Here is a 23,616-nt window from a genome sequence, read left to right on the forward strand (position 1 = left end):
ATGTGTGAAAGTTTAAACTCATCACTAAATAAATCAGAGACCATAGAAGTAATCACAGTAAATCAGACAAGTCCTAGATCTTAATGACAGTGAAAATACGACATATCCACTCTTGTAGGAAAGAGAGAGAAATATATAGTCTTAAATGCTAATGTTTGGAAAGAAGAAAGCCATGTGCTTGGCTTAAGAAATGAGGAAAGAAACAAAGAAATCCAAAAAATTAGAAAAGATAACAAAGAGCAAAAATAAATGAAATAAATAGCAAAAAAGTAAAAAAAAAAATAAAAAGAAATAGAGATTGACAAAGCCAAAAACTGGTTCTTTAAAAATGGCTTAAAAATGGATTTGATTTTAGCATTTAAAAAAAAAAAGTCAGCACCACAATATTATGAAAGAAAATAGCCACAGAACTAGACTCGGCAGACCTAAAGACAGTACTGAGAATGCTGTGAAAAAGTTCATACAAATTAACCTGAAAACTTGAATGGACAAATTCTTAGAAAAACATAACTGCGAAACTGACTTAAAAAGTAAAACGTCCAAATAGTCCCATAACTCTTAAAGAAATTATATCAGCAGCTAAAAATCTTCTCATACACACACACAAAAACAGACCTCAACGATCTTACAGATGCATTCCAATAAACTTTCTTTCCCAATAAACTTTTCATGAACAGACCGTTCTAGCCTTCCAGAGAATAGAAAAGAAAGATGATCTCACTCCATCAAGCTAATATGTTGATACCAAACCCAGGAAGAATAGCTTTTAAAAAGGAATGTGACAGGCATTTTAATATATACACATGATGAAAAAGTCCTAACTAAAATATTCGCCAAACAAATCCAGCAGTATATTTTGAACAAATTGTACTATATCACGACCAAGCTAGTTAACCTAGGAATGAATGAAAGGTGGTTTAATAAGAAAATCCATCAATGTAATTCTCCACATGAGCAGATTTTGAAACATATATTTATCTCAATAGTTGTAGAAAACCCATTTGATAAAATTCAATACCAGTCAATACTTTCAGAAGAAGAGGAAACTTGGCAAACCTCACTGTGAATGAGAAAACATTAGACACAGTCGTTTCACTATCAGGAAACTGACAAAGACGGCCACCATCACCACCCATACTCAGTGCTGTTCTACAGGCAGCAGCCAATGCAGTAGAACATGAAAAATAAATAAGAGGGGTAGAAATTAGAGAACCAAATCTCACTGTTCACAGACAGTGTGATTGTCAGAATAACCCAAAAGATTCTGCAGACTGAGTATTGGAAATAATAGGAGCATTTCACAGGCCATCTGGATATAAGATCAATATTCAAAAATAAATTGCATGTCTACATACCAGCAACAATAGAAACACTGAATTTTGTAAAGATGCTATTAATATAGCAACAACAACAACAACAACAAAAAGCTTCCTAGGAATGCATCTAGACAAAGACTGCAAGACTTGTTTGGAGAAAATTATAAAACCTCATTGAAAGATATTTAAAGAAGACCTTCAAAGGGAAAGAGATTTGAGGTTCAAGGGTGTAAAAAAATCAATAAAACAAAGATGCCAGTTCTCTTCAAATTTATCTAAAGATTCAGTGAAATATAACCAAAAGTTCAACAGGGTGTTTTGGAGTTTTTTTTTTTTTAAGACACTTGACTCAAGAACAGCCAACACACTCTTGAAGAAAAAAAATATTTTTAAGTGGCTTATCTAATAAGACATTATAGAACTATAATCATTAACACTGCGTGGCATCGGTGCACAAACTGGCAATGAAAGACAGCAGAGAACAGAAAGATACAACAGAGGCATGGACACCTGGTAGGTGAGCCGGGGCATCGCGGAGCAACGGAGAGGAGGGAGGATGCAATAACACGTGATGGAGTGACCGGTGGCCATCCGCACAAAGAAAAGGGTGACTGCATCCCGCCTCACCACACACACAAATCTGCCCCAAGTGGCTTCAAGATTTGTACGTGAAAGTCAAAGCCTTAAAACTCTTAAAAGACAATGTCAGAAAACATATTTATGATCTTATAATTTATGATCTTACATATTTATGATCTTATGTTTATGATCTTCCCATAAAGAAGGACTTCTCAAATAAGTCCCCACAAAAACACTAACTACAAAAGAAAAGATGAATAAATTCAGCTCCACGAACTGGGGTTGTCTGTTGTTCAAAACACCATCAAGATATTTGCAACTTATACAGCTGAAATAGGCTGAGTATCTAGATATTAAAAGAATTCATACACATCACAAGTGCAAAAAAAAGAAAATTTAATAGAGAAATGGGCAAAGATGATGATCAAACTACATCCCAAGAGTAAACACAAGTAGCCAATAAACACATTAAAAGATGATTAACCTCATTAGTAACCTGGAAAATGCAACTAAGCGCATGAGAAAAAGCATTTCACGATGACTAGATTGGAGAAAATTAAGAAGTCTGGCGACCCGAGTGCTGGATGGATTGTGGATCAGAGACTTAATTGTCACGGAGCAACGTGCAAACTGGCGATCCAGAAAACGGAAACGCCCACACCTGCCCCACAGGCGGGGCGCGGCTGGGAGAGCGCTCTGCAGCACCACTCTTGCTGACCGCGGACACCTGAGACAGCCCAGGGTCTTCTGACAAAATACTAGATCAATACATTGTGCTCCAGTGCAAGTCCCACAATAGAAAAGTACACAAAAGCAAGAAACAGACTACAGGTACACACAACCACGTGGATGGGAATCTTAGAAACACCACGTAGGAGGAAGCGAGTCTCAGAAGACCTTGGAAGGAGATGGAGGGCCCCGTGATGGAGAAGCCCACAGGTTCTCGGGTTTTGGGTGCTGGGTTCCCCCACAGGCACAGTTGGTAGGCTTCTGGCTCACGTGCGTGACATATAATTTTGTGTATGTATCAAATGTTGCACACATCCTCTCCACATTCAGCTCGTGGTTCACCGAGACACACTAACAATAGCACCCTCATAAATATTGTGGTGGAGCAGTTTTTTTAGAATGCTCTGGAAACAACTAGTCCTGCAGAGTTCAGCGGCACTAAGGGCTCTGCTGCATCTCTAAGGATCCTGTGAAGCAGGCAGGGCGGGAATTGTTACCCCATTTAACAGAAGAGAAAACCGAGGTTCAGAGTTTAGGACAAGGTCACACAGCTAGTGCGGGGCTGAGCTGGAAAGATTCTAGTCTACTTCTGATAGACTAAGCTCTGCCCTAAGCTTCTAGAATAATCCTGACTGATTTTCAGGATAGAGTTCTCCAACTGCTCACGATTTGCTTTCTCAGGTGCAGCGTCGTTGTGGCGCACCCCTGACCACTGTCCCAGCTCTGAAGCACTTAGAACCAGCGACCACACACTGTGTAAGGGCCCAGTGGGACTTCATTTAAGGGAAGAAGTTCTTTGCTCTCATGAACCCTGTCTTCGGGCTACACACAGCAATGCATCTGACTGAGCACCTTCTAAGGTCACATGCTTTGGGTACCTTCTTTTAATCCTGACTGAGGCATTTATGACAGGCATTGTCCTCACATTACAGATAAGAAAACAAAGGCCACTCCCAAGATGCACTGCGGTGAGGAGACGGGAGGTAAAGAAGGACCAGCAGTTCTGCACCTGTGAGTGGAGGCAGATCGAGGGCGAGACCAGGGCTGTCACCTTAAACTAAAACAGGGTCAGAGACACTCTGGCACTCTGATGCAGGTGGTGGTGGTGGTGGTGGTGGCGGTGGTGGTGATGAATGATGGCAGTTATACATGGTAACAATCTCTCTTTTGTTTTTCCTAAGGGCAGGACAAGAAAGACAGCAGCACAGAAGATTCTAGCAAGGCACTGGACATTTCTCCTTGACTCGGGGCATTGCAACAGCCTACTGCTTCTGTAAAGAGAATCCGTGGTATTATTTCCCGGACAACTTATAATGAAAGGGAGCGTGGGTTGTCTTTGAGGTGCAGTGTGCATGCACTGCACACCTGAGGACAGGTGGGCAGCGTCAATGAAGGCTCCGGTCCCCTTCCTTTTTCACTGGTCATTGTCCCCCGGTGCTCGCAGAGCATGCTGAGTTGGCCAGCGAGCACACCCTTCGTTGGCCAGCCCTGTTGGCTCAGAACAAACTCAGGGACCTTCTGCTTCTCCCCTTGCCAGGGGGACGCTGGGACCCCAGGCACAGCTCTTGCCCTCTCCACATCTAAACTCCCTCCACCTGGGAAGAGCACCCCAGTTTCCCTATGAGGAACTGCCTTCCCCGACTTTGGGTGCATGTGTTCCCCGGGGGCTTTAGACCCACTGCTGGCTCCAGGTCTGGACTTGAGCCGTGGGCTGGGTGAGTCCAAGCCGCACGTGTCCCGGACAAGTCATGAGCCTGGGAGTGGGCACGTGACCCGAGCTGGCTACCGGAGCCCAACCGTGTCCTTCTGCTGGAGCTCCGGTGACTGAGGCATCCTCTCTGTGGTTGCTGAACTGGTCGGAGAAAGGCCTGGGGCTCTCAGGGGCCCCCGCCCCCCGAGAGAGGCTGCATCAGGAACAGAGGAGCCTGTGTAGGGGACCCAGGAGACGGAGAGAGAAGAAACCCAGCCCCGATGATGCCAGGTGAGCCCTTGGAGCCAGCCGCAGCTAAGGCGAAGTCTGCTCGCGGACTTTTCCATTATTAAAAAAAAACACATAAATTATATGGGCATGTCGTTTTTCTTAACTCTGTGTCTTCTTGTTTTACTTTCATTGTTTGCTTAAGCTGCCTTGAGCCGGGTGTCTGTGACTCGCAGCCCGGAGTCCTGGTGACTTGAATACACTGAGCGCATGCAAGCTGCCTACAGTTCTACCGGTCCGCAGAGTTCTGCCGCTGGCCTTCGCTCGGTCAGAAGCCAGAGCACCGAGAGCAGTAAGTGGGCGTGTTTCATTTTCAAAGGCAAATATTGAGAAACCTGCTCTGTGCTCCTAGAAATCTCCGTAGGACACATCCGTCTAAAGTAGTCTTTCCCCAACGTTTCCACGTTGAGGCTCACATGGAAAATCCTACAACAGCGTAAGGCGCCGTGGAGAGCGCGCCAGGGACGTGATTGGTCCAGGGACTTGATTGGTCCGGGGACGTGATTGGTCCGAGGACTCAGGCATCCCAAGCCCCTCCCAGCCTTCCCAGGGCCAACCAATCCCCAGGCACACCGCTCTCCCAGGTGCCGGGTGAGCAGCTTCTCGAGAGGAAGTAAAGGCGGAGTCCTCTCTTATGAAGATGGGAGACCTGCCGTTTCCGATGGTCCCTTCTCTGTCCTCCAAACACCGAGCCGGCACGAAGTGCTCTTTGATTGTGAGCACTGTTGTTCAGCAGCAGTCTGCCCGAGGCCAGCTGTTCCTGCACAGTCAGGCTTTCCGGGCCGTGCAGCTCTGGGCTCGTGGGAAGGACCCCTCGCTCTGCTGAGACGGCGCTTGCTCTCAGCAGCAGCCCCAGACTTCCAGCCAAGAAACAAAGGGACAGAAGGTCACCGGACTGGGGGGTGGAGGGAGCAGCAGCCCTAGGGCTGAGCCAGAAGAATGCCATTATTCCAGAAATGATTGAAGAGTTTCTTCAAGACGGGCCAAAGGAGTCGTTCTCTTTGAACTCTGGGGGTTTAAGAATGCTGGGCGTCCAGTCTGCAGATTCCTCCGTTGGCCCGCTGTGGTCAGACAAGGACAGGAGGGCAAAAGGGCTTCTCTGCTTTATAAATCCAGGAGCTGAACTTTGTCAACAAGGGGCGCAAAGAAGCTAAGGAAAAGCACGTTGCTGTCGCTGTCTTATTAACAGCCACATCTCCGTGTCTAGCTGGCATGTGTCACCCAGCTTCGTGGGCCCGCGGACCCGTCAGCAAGCCAGGGAACGCTGAACCGGCTCCGTGAGCCAGAGAGGAGGTGGGGGAGGTGAGAGAGATAGCACTTACTCGAGAGCTTTAACCCATCCAGGACACGGACACACTTCTCGTTAAGTCTAAGGTAGATGATGACAAACGCCCCAGCAGAGGAACAAGCTCAGTGTTTGGGGAATTCGGCGCGGGGTGGGGAGCGAATTCCAATGGATGGGGTAATAGAGATGGAAGAAGGCCTCCAAGAAGAAGTCGCATCTGGCCTGGCTCGTTACGGATAAGGAAAAAGAACAGTGTTCCCCGTGCCTCAGATCTCAGACGGGTGCCTGCTGGAGGAGCAGGGCTGTGTCCCCTGTCATGGGCTGCATTGTGTCCCTCCCCAAAGTCCTGTGTTGAAGTCCAAACCCCTCGTACCCCAGAATGGGACTATCTGGAGATGGTGAGGTGCCTTTAAAAAGGTAATTACGTTAAATTGAGGAGATTGGGGTGGATCTGAATCCAGTGTGACTGGAATCCTCCAGAGGTGAAGGCGATTGGACACAGAGACACTTGGAGGGAAGACACTGTGAAGACAGCCTTCTACAGGCCAAGGACACCCAGAGCAGACCCCACCGCTGTGGCCCTGGAAGGGTCCGGCTTCGCCGACTCCTGGACCGCAGATGCCCGGCCTCCAGAACCGCGAGAAAACAAATGTCTGATGTTTAAGACCCGGTCTGAGGCACCTCTGGGGCAGCCCAAGGAGACTCGGACCTTCCGTGTGCCGGCCCCCAGCACCTCCCACGCAGGAGCCCGCCTTCCAAGGGGCAGTGACAGCCTCCCCTTCCTCTGTCCCCCGTCTGGCCTCAGGGGTGCTGTCGACCAGACCCCGCATGCTCCCTCCTGCCCAGCTCAGCGGGGTCAGGAGCCCACGCTGGAATGTGGGCCTGGCCAGCCTCCCCCTGGCCAGCAGGGAAGAGACAAGTTGCGCTGTCTCCTCGTCCCCATCCCTTCCTCCTTGATGAACCCTTCGGTGGCTCGTCTGCCTGCTGAAGTCCCAGGGTCTCCTGCCTCGGCGTTTGTTTGTTTGCTTATTTGTTTGTTTGTTTTTCCTCTTTAGAAAGAGTTCATGCTGGCAGCCAGATCTGTTCCATCTACAACTCCTGACGGAGCTTGAATGTGGAGAGGACAGGGCTCCACAGCTGGAAAGGCGGCCAAGCGGGGCATTTCTGCGGAGCTGGGCTGGCTGCGGGGGAGCTCTCGGGAAACCAGAGTCTGCCTCGAGGACTGGAAGCCCTGGCCAGGAGCCCATTTTCAGCAGACTGGTCCATGCCCTGCCCTGCACTGCCCTGCCCTGCCCTGCCCTACCCCGACGGACACTAGCCTGACCGAACTGCTCAGAACATCTGAAAATGAGCATGGGTGAGAGAATCGAAGATCCACAAACCATCCATCGGATGTCCTGTGTTTCGCATCCACGACAAGTGACTATCTGAACTAATCCCGTGAATCGCTCTCCTCTGGGACGCCCCCGGGGAGCAGTGACTTGCCCACGGCCACTCGGCTTCCAAAGCCAGTGTCTTTTCTTAGGATTAAGAATCCAGAGACTCTGGGCTTGCCGCCCCCTGCCCCCTGGCTCTGTGAATGACCCTGGAAGTGATCTCGGAGGTAAATGACATCTCATCCCTGGTCTCCAGGTTTCCCGACTAAACTGTGAACGTCCTTTCTCGGCACACACCTCCTTGAAAACCTTGGGCAGAATTAGTTGCTGCCTTGATACTTAGTTCACGGTAGCCACAAGGTGAGGTGGCCCCCAGCGGAGTTGGCACCGTGCCCCCTACACACACACACACACACACACACTCACCATCCACTTCCTGTGAGTCCTGGTGAGGGGGTGTTGGCGGGGAGCCCTGCCCCCACCCGGAGGATGAAGCTTCAGCCGGGTCTCAGCCTGCCTTCAGCAATCCTGGGCCACAGTAATAGCTTTGGGGGATCTAGAATCATCCCAGATTCTATCTTCAGCTCCCCCTTGCCAAGGAAGATAGAATCTTACAGTTCAAACCCAATTCCAGTCTGGCAAGGACCTCAACTTTGTTCTTTTGAAACCAGAGAGGAGGACCAGGCCCCAGACACTGGCTGATTCTGAAAGCACCACTTTGGGGATTATGAGAAGTGTTCTGTGCAAGCCAGTCGTAAAATTTTAATTCACTTACCCAGAAGGCTCCCGGGAGGTTCAGAGCGGTGGCGGCTGGGCGGGGTCACACGGTTGGTTACAATGTGGGGCTGACAAGCCCAAGGTCAAGGCTCCCTCCCTTTGGGCCAGTCTGCTCATCACAGAGGAAGGCCCTGGGTCACAGCCTCAGCCTTCTATGCCCCACCCCCACCTGACCCCGTCTCCCGGGAGAAGAGTTGGTGTGTGTGCCCCTCCCCACCTGCTGGCAGGGAAGGCAAATGTGGGGGTTCCAGCCCAGCACAGAAACGTGGCAAACGGGGGACCCACACCTGGCTGGGTGTCCTATAGCGTGGTTGGGTATCTCCTGACAACCCTGCTCGAACCCAGACAGTCCAAGTCATTCCCCTGGGATTTCACAACCGTCGCCCATGCAGTCCACACACAAAACTCACAGTGAGCCTTAGACAAAGCTCGGGCGTGAAAAGTTAAAAAGGTAACGGGATCGGTCAGACCAAGTAACTCCAGGGGCTTCTGTCCATGTTCGGCCTCCTCCCCCTTCTCACGAGTGGGATGATCGTGAAGCACGGGGCCCTGACCGAGTCTTCCGTTGGCGCTCGTTAACAAATACCCACCGAGCACCAGCGAGGGCCCGGTGCTGGGAACACGGCAGAGACGCGGTCAGAGACGGACAGACCACAAACAAATAAGCACAGCAAACATGGAAACAATCGAAGTGCCCGTGACGGAGGAGCAAATGAGGAAAATGCAGTAATATATACCAAATGGAATATTACCCAGCCATGAAAAAGGAGGAAATGGCAAGGGCATTATGCTGAGTGAAATAAGTCAGATACCTTATGCTCTCATTACATGGAGTCTTAAAAAAAGAACTCACAGATACAGAGGACAGCGTGGTGGGGCAGGCGGTGGGGTGGGCAACAAGGGGGACAGGGGTCGAAAGGTACAAACTCCCAGTTATAAAATAAGTCACGGGGATGCAGCGCACAGCCCGCTGACTGCCGTTAACAATACTGTTTTGCATATTCGAAAGGTGCTGAGAGCAAATCTTACACGTTCTCATCACGAGAAAAAATGTTTTTCCGTATGTGGTAGTGGAAGTTAACCAGGATTACATTTTTCTATGGGTGGTGATGGATGTTAACTAGGGTTATTTGCTTATGCATACAAATATCAAATTGTTACGCTGTGCACCTGGAACTACTATGTTCCATGTTGCCCTGGTCGGGGCACTCAGTTGGAGCATCACCCCCGTACACCAAGGCTGCAGGTTCGAACCCTGGTCAGGGCACCTGCAAGAATCAACCAACCAGTGCGTGAGTAAGCGGAACAATGAATCTGTGTTTCTCCCTCTCTCTCGCTTCCTCTCTCTCGCTCTCTAAAATCAGTAAATTAAAAAAAACTCAAATGTTATACATCAAAACACCTCAGCATTAATTAATTAACTAAATAATTAAAAGATAATTATCAGTCAGTGGTCCTCAAAGTGGGGTCCCCAGACCAGATGCATTAGCATCTCTTGGAAACCCTGGCCTCACCCCAAATCTGCTGAGTGAGAAACTCCAGGGGGTGGAGTTTCCTGGCCTCACCCCAAATCTGCTGAATGAGAAACATCAGCAATCTGTGTTCCAGTCCCTCCAGGCGATGTTGCACATGCTCAGATTTGTGACAGACAATGACAGGGCTGTGGTGGAGGGTGAGGGCAGGCTTCCTTTGGACAGGTCGGTGACATCTAAACTAGGGAAACATCTAAACTGAGCTGAAGCCTGAGAGAGGAGAATGAGCCAGACACGAGAAGAGCCAGGGTAACGTTCCAGAGAGAACAGCGCGTGCAAAGGCCCCGAGGCAGGGAAGGGCCTGCCATACTGGAGGGAGAGAAAGGAGGCCAGTGGGGCCCATGAACCACAAAGCAACATCTCATGGGTGGGGCAGGGGTGGGGGCGGGGCCTGAAAGTCAGCCAGCCTCCAGGCCTCCACTGTGGCGGGCCGCTCTCACGGACAGGCTGTGGATGCTGGGACGGGACAGTCCCACAGCCCTCCCAAGCACTCTCCAAAACCGGGAACCAATATTGAGCCTGCCGGCTGGGCTGTTGGAGAACTCAGTGACTTAGTGGATATGAGAGCACTGGGAAGAGCGAGAGGCAGTGTCCAAGTGGGAATTATTATCACAATTAAGGGAGTCGACTAAGGATGTGACCGCAGAAACCAGCGCCCCACAGCGAGAAGCCAACTGACCGCAGGCCAGCGCCACCTGGCCCCCGGCCAAGGGCTGTTCTCCGGAGCTAAACGAGGATGAGGTGACCCTTTCAAAGGGGTCTGTTGGGAGATCAGCGGTGGGGGCTTTTCCAGGAGGGCCTGAGAGTAGAGCACCCTCCTGGGGACTCCACTCTAAGGGGATTCTCGCCTTCCTCACACGGAGTTGGCGTTTTACTCCAGCTGCTTGCAGACCCTCCCCAGGTGCTGTGAAGGCAATGCCAGATGTCCCAGGGAACCAGGCCCCGTGTTATCACCATCTGACTGATGCCCCTTCCCTGCAGACCCTCAGAGAAGGGCCCGTCTCTGCCTCAAGCCTGAAGGAAGGCTCCATCCGGGACTCTGAGAACATGGAGGCGGTGTCATTACGAGGCGGCCCAGTAATTAGCCCCCAGAGCTTGGACTAAACGCAAACTCACTGCCTCGAAGGAAAAGACACGGTCTGCAGAATCCCTCTGCCTGCAGAGGGTCCCCTCCACCTAGATTTTCACATCCTGAGTGGTCAGGGTGGAGGGCGCCTTAGAGACTGTGGTCCAGCCCCTCTGGTATCGATGAGAACCTGGAGCCCAGAGAGAGAGGGGACTGGAGCCACAGCCACCCACGGAACTTGCTGCGGCGCTAGGATGCGATCAAGACCCCGGTCCCCTGGGCCCCTACACCAGGCACCTTCTCCGGGCAGCCGTCAACATGCCGCTCTCCCCCGGCAGCCCTGGTGCTCGCAGACAAAAGCCCAAGCCACGGGCAGAGCCTCGCAGGCTGCCGGAGTCCAGGCGAGCTTCTCGCTCGTCTCTCTCACTCTGGGCTGCCCCGCCCCCTGTCCACGGCCAGGCTGCGTCTCCTGGCCGGGCAGGCGGTCAACGGGCTCCTGACCGAGGCTGGCCTGCCACGCGATTCCTCCACGTGCCGTGAAATGTCTAGCCTCCAAGGCTTTGCCCCCGCTATTCCTTCGACCCAGACAGCCCTTCTCCACCCCTCACATAAAAGTCCCGCTCAGCCCTTCCACATCCACACCGCGGACCTTGTATCCATTCTCGGAGCAGCATCCCTATTGCTGGTGGGCGCTCACGCCCCCAGCGCCTGGCAGTACTGCTCTGGCCGCCTCTCTGTCCCGGTTCGTGCTGGATGCTGATGTACACGTTCCCCCCACCCCCCCAACCCCCCCCCCACCATATCCGCCCAGCTGCGAGGGCCTGGTGGCAGCGACCATGTCTGCTGCGTCGTCAGATCCCCTTCCAGCACTCGGCGGCATCTGAGCGGAGATGTGCTCCGCGAAGGTCTGTCCAGCCCAGTGACGCGCAGCTGTGGAACACCTGTCTGGGCAGACGGTCCCTGGGACCGCTCCAGCGGCGCCGGCGGGAGCCTCCCACCTGCGTTTGCCGCCACCCCACTCCACTGGGTCGCAACCACGGAAGTGGCGGCTTCCCCGTTTCCTACCATCCCACCCCAACTCCTGGTGAAAGAGCGTGACCTTCCCAGGGTGGTCACGATGCGTGATTTATCTTCGCGTGTGCACACAACACAGACCCCAGCACATACGTGATAAATGAATCAATAAAGTCCATTAATAACACTGAATTAACCTGTCTGGACATCTCAGACATGACCGCTTTCTCTTGCTCCTCTGAGTCCTACACGTATATAATTCACCCCGTGTAGCCGTTCGGCTTGTTCAACAAAAAACCCATCAGGTGCTAAAAATACAACAGCAACCAGGACAGAAAGTTCCTGCGGGATCCAGACGTGAAATAAATAATCACCAGCGTCCACTCATCACGGCTAAGGAGCATGCGCCCGAGGACACGGTACGGGTCGCTGCGGTCACTGCCAAGTCTGCCCTGAGCTCGTGGCTTGCCCCAGCGGCCCGGTCCCTCCCGCTCCCCCTGCCCCCAGCGGCCCGGCGGCGGTGGGGCGCACCCCTCACAAGTCTCAGACGCAGAAAACGGGGGACTTGTCTTTCTCCCCAGCAGGAGTGAAGCAGAGCCGTGGGGTATGTGTGCACGTGTGTGTGTGCACGTGTGTTTCCATTGTTTCACACTCTCTCCCTCCAGTGACCACCCCGATTCCCATGGGAACTAGGGAAATGCCAGTCCTCACTGGTTCCGGATGCGGAGTCTGTTCTGTCTGGCTCACGGACTCCTGGGGGGTGCTGAGACAGGCGAGCTATGTGGAGCTCATAAATCAGCTCCGGCTGGGTCTCTGCCGGCTCTTCGTCTGAGGGCCAGTCGGACGGCACTGACGAGTGGCCCCAGCCTCACTGCTCCCCCCACCGGGCCGCCCGCCTGCCGTCCCCCGGAGTCCGTGCTCGCCGGCTCCCTGGGCCAGGGCCCAGTGCCGGCTGTCCCCGTCTCCCCTCTGGCCGGGCTCCGCCAGCTGCAGGGGAAGGGGAGGTCAGCCCTTGACATCCAGTCTGATGTCTGAGGCCCTGGGAGGGAAGGAATCCCGTGAATGTCCTTTCCCTGCCAGCCCCCACGGAGACGGCCTGGGGACCCTTCCCCAAGCACACTCCTCTGCTTCCAAGACAAACAGGAGCCTAGGGCTGGCTGTCGGGCTCCAGAGGGTGCCAATGGCATGTTACACAATTAAATGGCACCCCCTGGGGTTGTGCAGGGAGCTGGCCCTGGCGAGAGGCAAGCCCTTGGGAGCCGGAGCCTCTCCTCTGGCAGGGGAACGGAGTGCTGGCTTCGAGGTGGGAAGGGCACAGCCTGCCAGAGACTCCCATCTGGTGCATCCCAACGGGAAGAGGGCAGAGGAAGGGGGGCTTCCTCGTAAAGTCAGTCTGACCGGAAGGCCCCCCACAGGCATCTTTTCCCATCAGCCTCCAGCTGCAGTGTAAATTCAATTCACTCACACGGTGCCCACAGTGTGAGGACCCATGCTGGGTGTGGGCCACCGGACACTCAAGGAACAAGGCGACTCCTGGTCCGGTCTGCTGGGGGAGGTCACCTAAGGGTGGGGTGCGGGGTGAGGGGAGGGTTCTGTGCACTAAGGGGTCAGCCCAACGCACCAGCACTTCCCCAGTCACAGCCTGCCAGGCCAGTGTGGTCTGGAGTCTGTCTGTCTGTGTGTCTGCGTATCCGTGCGTCCTGAGAAGCTGGCAGCCAGAGAGAGCACAGGATGACCATGCCCACGTGCTCCTGGGCCTCGCCAGGGCTGAGGTCCCGGGGAAGGCTCAAGGCCACCTGCCTGAGCGGGGTCAGAGCGAGGAGGGGAGAGGTGTCAGCAGGTGGCACAGGCTAAAAGGCGGTCTCTCCCTCCCCAAACTTCCCCAAACCTCCCCATCCGGAGTGAGCATCCAATGGCACCCCACTCTCCGACCTGTGCCTGGGCTGTGATTGGTGGGTGTGGAGCAAACACATCGCTGCCCCCATGGGGAGGCGGGGAGGACGGCGTGACAGCAGCCGTCAGTCACTGAGGGCATGCGGACTTGACCATCCAACACCCAGCAGCCCCCTGTGCCAGGCCCCAGAACAGCCCCACAAGGAAAGTACCAGGGTCCAGTCTTAGGGTTTGGACTCTAAGGGTTTAACACCCCAAGTCAGACAACTGTGTGGGGGTGGGATTCAAGCCCCAGTATGTCTGAGCCTAAAGTCCATGCTCTTCCCACGGCATCATACTATCTCCCACCACACCCCGGCCTGATGAGCCACCCCCTCCAGGTCCCGTGAGAAATCAAAGATATTATAACCCGGGCCTATCAGATGGTATTTATGTGAGGCTGCTGACGGCAACATTAGATATGGTTCCTAATTTATGGCTTTAATCAGTTTTAATGTTGCCAGGCCCATAGTCTCCATAACACTAACCAATTGCCTCCAGGTGGTATTTTCACTTCTTTATTTCATTGGCTGCATTCCAGGGAGTGCAAAGAGCTTCCAAATTGCGCCATTCTTGCATCATAGAATGTAAGGGGGGTGGGAGCCACCGATGTCCTGCAGACGCCATCCACACAGCACATGGGGACCCCGGGGGACATCTGCAGGAGCCACGGGGGCAGGGACAGGACCCACACGAGCAGTCTGTGCGGAGTTCACCAGTGGCGTGCTCCCTCCACTCCCATCGAAAGGACGTTGGAAAAGAAATCTCCTAGCCTAAGTGTCCCAGGTTCGATTCCCAGCCAGGGTACATTCCTGGGTTGCAGGCCATAACCCCTAGCAACCGCACATTGATGTTTCTCTCTCTCTCTCTCTCCCCCCCTTCCTTCCCTCCCTAAAAAATAAATAAATAAAATCAAAAAAAAAAAAAAGAAAGAAAAGAAATCTCCTAGTCTCGATGAAAAAGGACCAGCTACAGTCACCCTCCTCTGCTTCAACCCACTGGGCACCATCTTGCCTCGCTGAGAAGGACCATAACCCACACCTGCCGGTGGAGGAAGACACACCCAATGGACCAGTTGCTGACAGGTCTGCTGTCCTGGCCCTGGCACGGGAGGCTGTTTGCGACCCGGCAGGTAGCCGTGCCCTCCTGTCCCCCAGCAGGCACTCTCTGGAGACCGGGCCGTGCACCCACTGGAGCCAGAACCACAGAGAGCAGAGCGGAATTGTCCCGCTGTCGAAAGTCCACCCTTCCAGCCTCTTGCAACCTCTCCTGCCTTTCACACACACAGGCTACGTCCAGAGTGGAACATAATGAACAGAAACAGGACCGGACCAAGGAACATAAGGTGAGAGCCAAGAAAAACTTGTAGGTCATTGAGAAACTGCCACACGAGGCACCGGCGAAGCGCCTACCACACCAAGGCACCGAGGCTGGGCGCGCCCCACCCACGGGCTCCCACCTCATGGCGGGCCAGGGCCGGTTCGCAGAGCCAGCTCCCACTGCGGGTGGGGGAGGCCACCTCCTGTAGGGGAACCGGCACAGCCCTGGCAGACGGTGTCCCTGAGCACGTGGGCTGGTGGAAGCACAGGGGGAGAAAGCCCACATCACCAAGTAATGCAGGTGACAATGAGCGACGAGAAGACCCAGACAGTCTGGACGCAAGTGTCGGCTCCCCTGCGGGTCGGGAGGATTTGGAGTAGCGGGACCTCCTTGAGTGGGAGAGGACCTGAGAAGTCAGCTGTCTGGTCCAGGGAGCGGAAGCCTTTTGTGAACCTGCTGTGCAGACGGATAAAACCCGGGGACCCTTCCCAGAATGGTGCTTCCAAGCCCCTAACGTTACATTCACAGGATCATAGAAGGAAAGCATGCCCTGGCTGGCGTAGCTCAGTGGATTGAGCACGGGCTGTGAACCAAAGTGTCGCAGATTCGAGTCCCAGTCTGGGTACATGCCTGGGTTGCAGGCCAGGTCCCCAGTAGGGGGCGTGTGAGAGGCAACCACACATTGATGTTTCTCTCCCTCTCTCCCTCCATTCCCCTCTCTAAAAACAAATAAATAAAATATTTTTAAAATATATCTGTGTTTCTCTTATTAATACTGCCCTAGCTACTGCTAACAGTCCTATAACTTATTACCTATATAACTGAAGGTAATGCTAAATTTCATTATCAGTTAGTGGGGAAAACACATGCAAATGAATCCTCTAAATTCTATCCACAGACCCTAGATCAAGACCTCTAATTTTCTACCATTACTTCTTTTTGCAAATAATAAAAAACAGACCAGAAAGGCCAAGTGACTTTTGTAACGTCACACAGCAAATACCCAGCCAACCTGGGATCAGAGACCAGTTCTCACTGATGTCCTATCGGGTCCCTCACCACCACAGCCTGCTGCCTCAGGGTAGGCTCTAAAATCATTTCTTTTAGCTTTTGTTGTTTTGTTTTGTTTTTAAACAAAATACCTCCTTCTAACAAATCCAGACAGAACGGGAATTCCATTTTAAAAATGGAGTTTCTATTGCTCTTTAAGTAGAACCCTGTGCAACAGCAGACAGAGGGACCGGAGCCTCGCTGATGCAAGGGGGCCGACCACCTCACGTTTGCAGGGAGCCAATGAGAACGGCGGGACCTCGGACCCTCCCCAGACGCCCTCGGAGTCGGAACCTGCACTCCCCGCCCCCCACCCCTTGATACCCGGGCACGTGACCCTCGGAGAAGAGCGGTTCTGCGTGATTCCTGGAGCCTCTTGGCTGCTGAGACCTCCTCGGAGGTACAGGTCACCGACCCCCAGTGCTGCACAGGGACGAGACTTCAACCCCCAACCCTCTGAAAGGAACGCATGGGCCAAGCTGGTCCCCGAAGGAGAAAACGGGTGCTGGCAGAATAACACGACTGGGGGGTGGGCGAGTCCGTGACGGGTGGGGGGGGGCCCGATGGGAAGAAAACAAAACTATAGCGGCTGGAACTGGCGCCCCACCCCGACACGCGAGCCAGCCTCCATGCTGGGCAGTTTTACGTGCATTTTCGCCTTCCGTTCTCACTGCTGCCCTGCGGAAGGAGGCTGGCCCTGCGACCCCCATGCACAGACGGGAACACTGAGGTGCAGAGAGGCTGCGCGGCTTGCTCAGCCTCCCAGCCGCGGATCAGAAAGGACCTGAAGCAAGAGGGGGACGACCCGGGAAGCGGGGTGCACTTGAACCAGCGTGCTCAGGCCCAGGTCAAAGGGCACCCGACTGAACCCACCAGTAGGCCCCCACCCCCAGCCCGTGCCTCAGTCCTGGGCCACCGCCTCCCAGGCCTTCCTGGTGCCAAAGCCCTGGGCAGCTACAGAGCCCAGTGGCCAGGGCTTCCTGCGTTTGCCTGAGGACTGACTGGGTTTCAAGTTACAGCCCTGGCCTGTATAGAGAGAGAGTCAGAAGGGGAGCCTGCGGGAGCCTGTGACGCCAGGGCTGGGCGAGGTCTCCCAGTGTCCCGCCCTTGTGTGCCGCGCTGGGAACAAATGCCACCTCGGGACCAGGTCCCACTGTTTTGTCTCACCATTTAAACAAACCCAGGCCTCGCTGGTGTTTCAAAGCAGCATCTGATGTTTCTGCAAAGGGCTGACCTGGGCAAAGGCCCGCGAGGTGTGTGTGTGCCAAGTTCAGTTTTAGGTCATTTCAAACGTTTTAAAGAAGCAGGCCTCCAGCCCTGACCAGTGTGGTTCAGGGGGTCGGGCATCATCCTGCAAAGCAAGAGGTCACCGGTTCAATTCCCAGTCAGGGCACCTGCCTGGGTTCAACTCCTGAGCCAGGGCACCTAGGAGAGGCAACCGATTGATTTATCTCATATCACATCAATGTTTCTCTCCCTTTCCTTCTCCCTCCTTTCCCTCCCTCTAAAAATAAACGAATAGTATCTTTTAAAAAGAAAAAGAGAGTTAGGCCTCCAGTACATTTTCTGACTCCACGAACCTCTCCATGGGTTGTCATCTCCAGACCCTGGCCGCCTCCTCCCAGAATCAATATTTACTTTCCCCTTCAATATTTACTGCGTGAGACTCCATGCAGATCCTGGACAAGGCACTTCCACCTGTTAGCTGTGCGGCGGGCATTGCCAGACCCATTGTCCAGACGAGAAAATGGAGACCAAGCTCTCACAGCTCAGAAGCGGCCAAACCAAGGTGAGAATCAAGCCCCGCCTGACTCCCGAGTTCGGCCCTCACCACTCCTCGACCCCAGCCTTCTCAGGAACCTGTCCCAGGCTGCCTGGAGTTGCAGTGGCTGGCTTGGCAGCTGATCCCCCTTCCTCGATGGTGAGCTCTGGGGAGAGCCCTGCAGCTCAGCCCGGACGCCCCGCCCCCTCGGCGCCTAGGCCAGAACCTGGCACCAACGAGGTTCTCTACATACATGGGTTGAGGGAATCCTGGCTGGCTCTCAGGAAAAATAACTCAAGAGAAAAACCTCAGGCCCACAGCCGTCCGTCCCCCAAAAGGATCCATATGTGCTGCTCCCTGCGGCTGGGGCGCTTTGATCCGGGAGAAAAGCCCGAGCTGGGAGAACACAGGTACCGCTTTCTCACAAGCAGCCAGAAGAGTTTCTGCAGCCCCACCCCCACCCCCCACCCCAGGGTCGCGTGGCTCCAATGAATAGCTGCTTTCTATGCCGCAAACACTAGTTGTTGGTGGAGTCCCGAAATCTGCCAATGCCAAGTTGATTAGCAAAGGCAGAACTGAGAATGTCCACCCAGAGAGGTGACAAGTTGAGCCCCAGAGGAGAGGAACACTCAGAAGCAAGTGGCACCCACGTGCAGGAACCCGTACCAGAGGCCTCTGAGGCGGCGAGCTGTGACAGGAAGGTTCTTGAATGGGGGGGTTTGGATTCAGGGTGCCCCAACCCCTCGGCACCAGCACTGTTCGCCAGCCCCACACCGTCCCGCCTCCGAGACGTCTTCGGGCCAACTCAGACCCCTTCGTGCGTGTCTGACTCTGCCTTTTGTCTGGGTCCTGGCTGTTTCCTAGGGGGGCAAGGCTTCCTCCTGGCAGCCCTTTCCTCCTTGCCAACTAACCATGTCCTTCTGGCTCTCCGTCCCGAGGGGCTGGTCCCCAGATCTCCCAAGGGTCCAGGGTCCAGGGGAAACACTCTAACGAGGCGTGAGGCCCACCACCCTCGTAGAGGTGGCCCTGGTACCGAGCACCCCCAAGCCAAGGTGCCCGTTTTCTTTCTTTTTTTTAATCCTCACCCAGGGATATGCTTGTTGGTTGAAGACAAAGGGGAAGAAAGAGAGAGGAAGAGAGAGACAGAGAGAGAAGCATTGATCTGTTGCCTTTTGTACATACCCTGACCAGGAATTGAACCCGCAACCTAGGGATGTGCCCTGACCAGGAATTGAACCCACAGCCTTTTGGCGTACAGGACGATGCTCCAACCAGACGAGCCACCTGGCCAGGGCTCAGTTTTCTAAATGACACAAAACTGTTTCGGTTCCTGGGTCACCGTTCACGCTGTCTGCAAGTGCCCCGACTGGTCCTGATTTACATCCAGGGGCTTGTGGACTCAAATCAAATTTTGCTTCTGAAGGAGCAGGCTCTAGTCACCTTTGAAGAGGAACCCAGATCGGACATGGGGAGAAGGAAGCTCAGAGGCCCCAGGGATCCAGGTGCCAAGGTCAGGATCCTAGCCCTGCCTGACCCGCAGAAACCAAAGGGCAGGGTCTGGGCACAAGGGAGGGAGCTGCTTTCTTGAAAGGGGCCCAGAACTCAGAAGCAGTGAACCACAGTGAGAGGGATGCCTGTTCGCATTTGCAAACTCCCACAGACGTCCAGCGACTCGGGAGCAGAAACCAGGGCACAAGGGAGGAACACAGGAACAACGGCGCGCCCTGGGAAGCAGGTTGCCAAAAAACCAGACCCGACTTGGGTCACGTCTCCAGATCTAACTCCCACCCGTTCGCGGGAAGACAGAGGGGTGAAGGAGCACGTGAATGCCACCGCGAGACCGCCGTCGGCTAACCCCCAAGTGCAGGAAATCTTACAGGACAGACGACTCAGGCCCTGCAACAGGTAAGGGGCCGAGGAAACGCCAGGACCTAGCGTGGAGAGGGCTGTCGACCCAACGTCACGCGTCGGCCTCGTCTGGGTCGCATTCAGACCAACCGACAGAAACACGAGGTTTGGGAGGCCACCCAGGCAGTCTGGCCGCTGCCGAGGTGGTGCTGTGGACTTCCGTGGGCTGGATGACAGCGTTGTGTCTATTTTTTAAGAAGGAACTTTATCTCCGGAAGACACATCCTGAAGTAGCTCAGGATGAAATTATACGACACCTGGGATTCGCTGTAAAGAAACCTGCGAGGTGAGGGGGACGCGGGAAGGAGACGGGTCTACACCGCTCATCGCTGCAGCCGGGTGACGACGGGCAGCTCAGCGTTCACCGCGTTGTTCTGCTTTTGCCCAGGGTCAGAGCTTCACAGAACATGAGCAGTAATTGCCAAAAAAAACTTTTCAAAAGGAAGGTCCCAGTTTTTAACCATGGCTCCCGCCACCCACTCTCTGAGAGGCTCTGGACAAACCTTTACCTCGCTGCACCTCAGTCTCTTCACCCGGAGCCCAAACGGGTTCAAGTCCTGGCGTGGCCCACCATCCTGTGTGAGCTTCCCTGGTCTTCTGACCTCTCTGTGCCCTGGGGCCTCATCATACAATAGGAATAATAATCGTGCTACCTCGTAGGGCTGCCGTGAGGATTAAACGTGTTCATTCGTGTGCAGATCCGGGCACACAGCATTCTGTGAGTGCTTGCTACTGTTACTGTTTTCTGTTAGTTTTTATCTGCAGGAGGAGGGGGAGGGGACCCCTTTGGAGGTTGTGGTCTGCCTCTCTTAGAGCCCCAAAGTTTCAGAAACGTGTCCCGGTCCTCCCCAGTTGCCCGAGGTTCATTCCATGCTTCCTCCGTAGGATTGGACCTGCATTCTGGGAGACACCAACGTGCTCCTTCTCTGAGTGGTGACGACAACGTCCCCTCATTGGTCCTTCCCCCTGTCCATCACCCGTGTGCCTTGCTCCCCAGCGGCCTGTTCCCAGGCCTACCTCGCTCTTCTCTCTTCCTGGAGGAGGCAGCGTTGGAAAGAGAAACTCCCTTCCCTGTCCCCTCTCTTGACCCCTCCCCATGAGGCCACCTCTTTCAATGCCCAGAAGGACCCTCTGTAAATCAGGAAACTGTCGGGTGGAGTGCAGGGAAATTAGAAAGAGCTCCGGACTTATGAATGCATAATGCTGAACTTTCTGGAAATGGACGGGCCCAGTGCCAGTCCTCACCAGGGTTCCTCGATTGTTACTTTTCTTACAAAAGGGCCATTATGAAGGCCCCACATGTCCCGTGTGACAGGGCTAGAGCTGTCACACTGCACGCCGTCACAGGGACCAGGAGGTGAATAGCTTTCCCAGCCATGTCCTCCTTCTCAAAGGCACCAGGGCCCTGGAAGGAGGTCCATGGGAGGCAGGAGGAGCTCAGAGAGCCCTGCAGCCCTTCCCAGCTGCTGAGCCAGCGGGGCCTGGGAGACGGCCCAGGACAGCCCCGCCCGAACACCTGGAGTGCCTCGAATGGCCATTACTCCCCCTTCTCCACGTCAAGAGGCGCACAGATCACTGGGCCTGTTTGGCCGCACAGGACACCCTGGAAGAGCCACACCCCAACCCCAACCCCTCTTTGTCTGCATTTGCTTTTGAGATCATTTCTCTCCGCAGATGCGAGCGGCCGTGTGGTCGGCTTAGGAGAATGCAGACTGGTTGTCAGGAGAGCGGACCCCCACCCGCCCCTGCACGTATCTAACCCACTGGGTCCACATCCCCTTTTCTACAAAAGGGAAGGGAGACACCAAAGGCAACCTGTAAGGCCTCTTCCAATTACAGTGTCTATTGCTCTGCTGCTTGTTACAGGAAGGACTGTTCTTCTCTTCCCCACCGAAGCCTCAGGGATGGAGCTTTGGGTCCCACCCTCTCTCCCTCTGCACAGCCATCTACACTCGAGTGACCTTCAACCAGCTCACCCCTTCCCTCCTCCCTCGTCCCCACACCCCACCTCTTGAGACCAGTAAGAATGGAGACATTCGGGTTCAGGCACATCCAGTTTTCCCTTGTAACTCGGAAGCACACTCGTTGGCATATTATTTACACGCATTCAAGTATAAATGCATGCTCATTTGCACGAACACACAGAAGGCATTGCAAAATAACCACACAGAGTCTGACAGTGGGTTACTGCTCAACACTCCCGAGCCCTGGAACGGAACCAAAAAACACCTCACTACATGGACTGGGGACGTTCGCCCAAACTCCCAGGGGAAAGGAAGGAAATACTAGGACTTCAATTCACATTCGTGTTTACCCTATCCTTTAAATGTTTCTGTTCCTTACATATGCTTTATACTCCTCAAACCGTGTTAGTGTAACAGGATATGCACGTCATGTATACATCGCATATGATGGGGGTCCAGGGACAAAAAGACTTAGTACCTGAGTCACATGATCACAAACGTTGGGAGCCATCATCACCTTAGACCGTCTCCCAGAGTTGGAGACAGATACAGAGGGTTCGGTCCGGCCACAGCCAAGTGACCAGGTGTGGCAGGGGGAGTCCAGGTAACCCTCCGCCAGGGCCATGCTGGCCGCCAGAACACCAGGCTCCCCGGGGTCCCCGTCACAGCACTCGCCGACCCCTTCGGGACTCATGGCAGACCCCTCACCCCAGGGAGCCCCTTGTGCCGTGAGCGCCCATCAGTGAGGCTCCTTCTGGCCCAAAGGGCTTGGTGCCCACCCAAGGAACCACTGTCTTTCCAGCACAGGGGTCCTGGCCCTCACGGCTTCTCCTGTTTCAGGAGCACACACCCCGCTCGGGGGCGAGGGGCAGGATGAAAAGAAAGCACTGGTCCTTCCCAGATCTCCTTCTGTGATTTGCTCGCTGAGTGTGAGCAGCGGCACTCGCCCCTGAACAGGGAAACTGTGAACTTGGTCCTTAAACAGATAGGTGGTAGGGTGGAGAGACAGATGGGTGGGTGGGTGGATGGATGGAAGACAGACAGACAGATAATAGAAGGATGAAAATAAAGAAAAAACAAATCGGCTTCCTGGAGAACTGTCGTGACCACCAGACCCAACTGATCCTTAGACAGGAGGGCACCCAGAGACACAGGCTGCGAGGAGGGAAAATTCTATGTCAAAAGCAAGCCATCTTTTCTCCGGCGCATTGGCGGGCAGCGAACCACCCATCGGGTGGACCCGCTGGCTGGGACGCGGCCTTCCGCAGAGCGCCGTGGACAGGGAGCTCAGGACGCCGGGCTACTCACCCACACACTGGTTGCCTTCGTCCATCTGGAATCCGAAGCGGCAGATGGGAGGCCTGGAAATCGTGGGGTAGTTCGGAGCCGGCAGCGGCGGGGCAGCTGCCGGGTAAGGACCTGAGTAGGAGTTCGAGTAGGGGTTCGAGTAGGGCCCGCGGTACACCGGGTTCGTGCGGGGGATGCACAGGTACCCGCCGTTCTGGTTCACGCACATCATGTCCCCTCGGCAGGCCTCCGGGATGGTCCGGCACTCGTCCACATCTGCAAGGCCGCGGGGGAGACGGGCGTGAGCGGCCCCCGGCCACACTCTGCGGGGGGCCTCGGTAAGCAGGCCTCTGTGCCCAGAAGAACCCCAGAACACTCCACCCGCATCTGCTCCCAAACAGGGCCCAGCCCATCGCCGACAAGTGTCCCACAGGCTCGTCATATAGAGTCAGAATGACCAACGTCCCCCAGACGTCGGCCATCAACTGCCACCATCGGGATCTTGGCCTTATCCACACACACCTGTATTATCAGCTGCTTGATACGTTTTAAAACATGAAGCCACATTTGAAACTCAAGTAAATGTATTTTTTTACATTTTGCATGACTATAGCAAATGAAAACCACTGTCTGTTAGCATAAACAGAAGGTAACAGTAAACATGAACGTGGAACTATTAAAATAAAGGGTGTTTATCTGTGGGGGCAGCCTCTCTGACACGCTTGTGCGCCCACAGGATGC

General features: G+C 54.1%; 1 protein-coding gene across 4 annotated transcripts in view; it reads right to left on the minus strand.

Annotated features, from left to right (window-relative positions):
* The window catches only part of FBLN5 (fibulin 5), a 74,885-nt gene that overhangs the window by 43,446 nt on the left and 7,823 nt on the right, over positions 1-23,616 (minus strand). For all 4 annotated transcript variants that reach the window (XM_036013286.1, XM_036013284.1, XM_036013278.1 and 1 more), the window contains exon 4: positions 22,897-23,151. In XM_036013286.1, the coding sequence (XP_035869179.1) occupies positions 22,897-23,151 (255 nt within the window). The remainder of the gene's footprint in view (positions 1-22,896; positions 23,152-23,616) is intronic.

The sequence above is a fragment of the Phyllostomus discolor genome, chromosome 1 (assembly GCF_004126475.2).
Source record: "Phyllostomus discolor isolate MPI-MPIP mPhyDis1 chromosome 1, mPhyDis1.pri.v3, whole genome shotgun sequence".
Classification (NCBI taxonomy): domain Eukaryota; kingdom Metazoa; phylum Chordata; class Mammalia; order Chiroptera; family Phyllostomidae; genus Phyllostomus; species Phyllostomus discolor.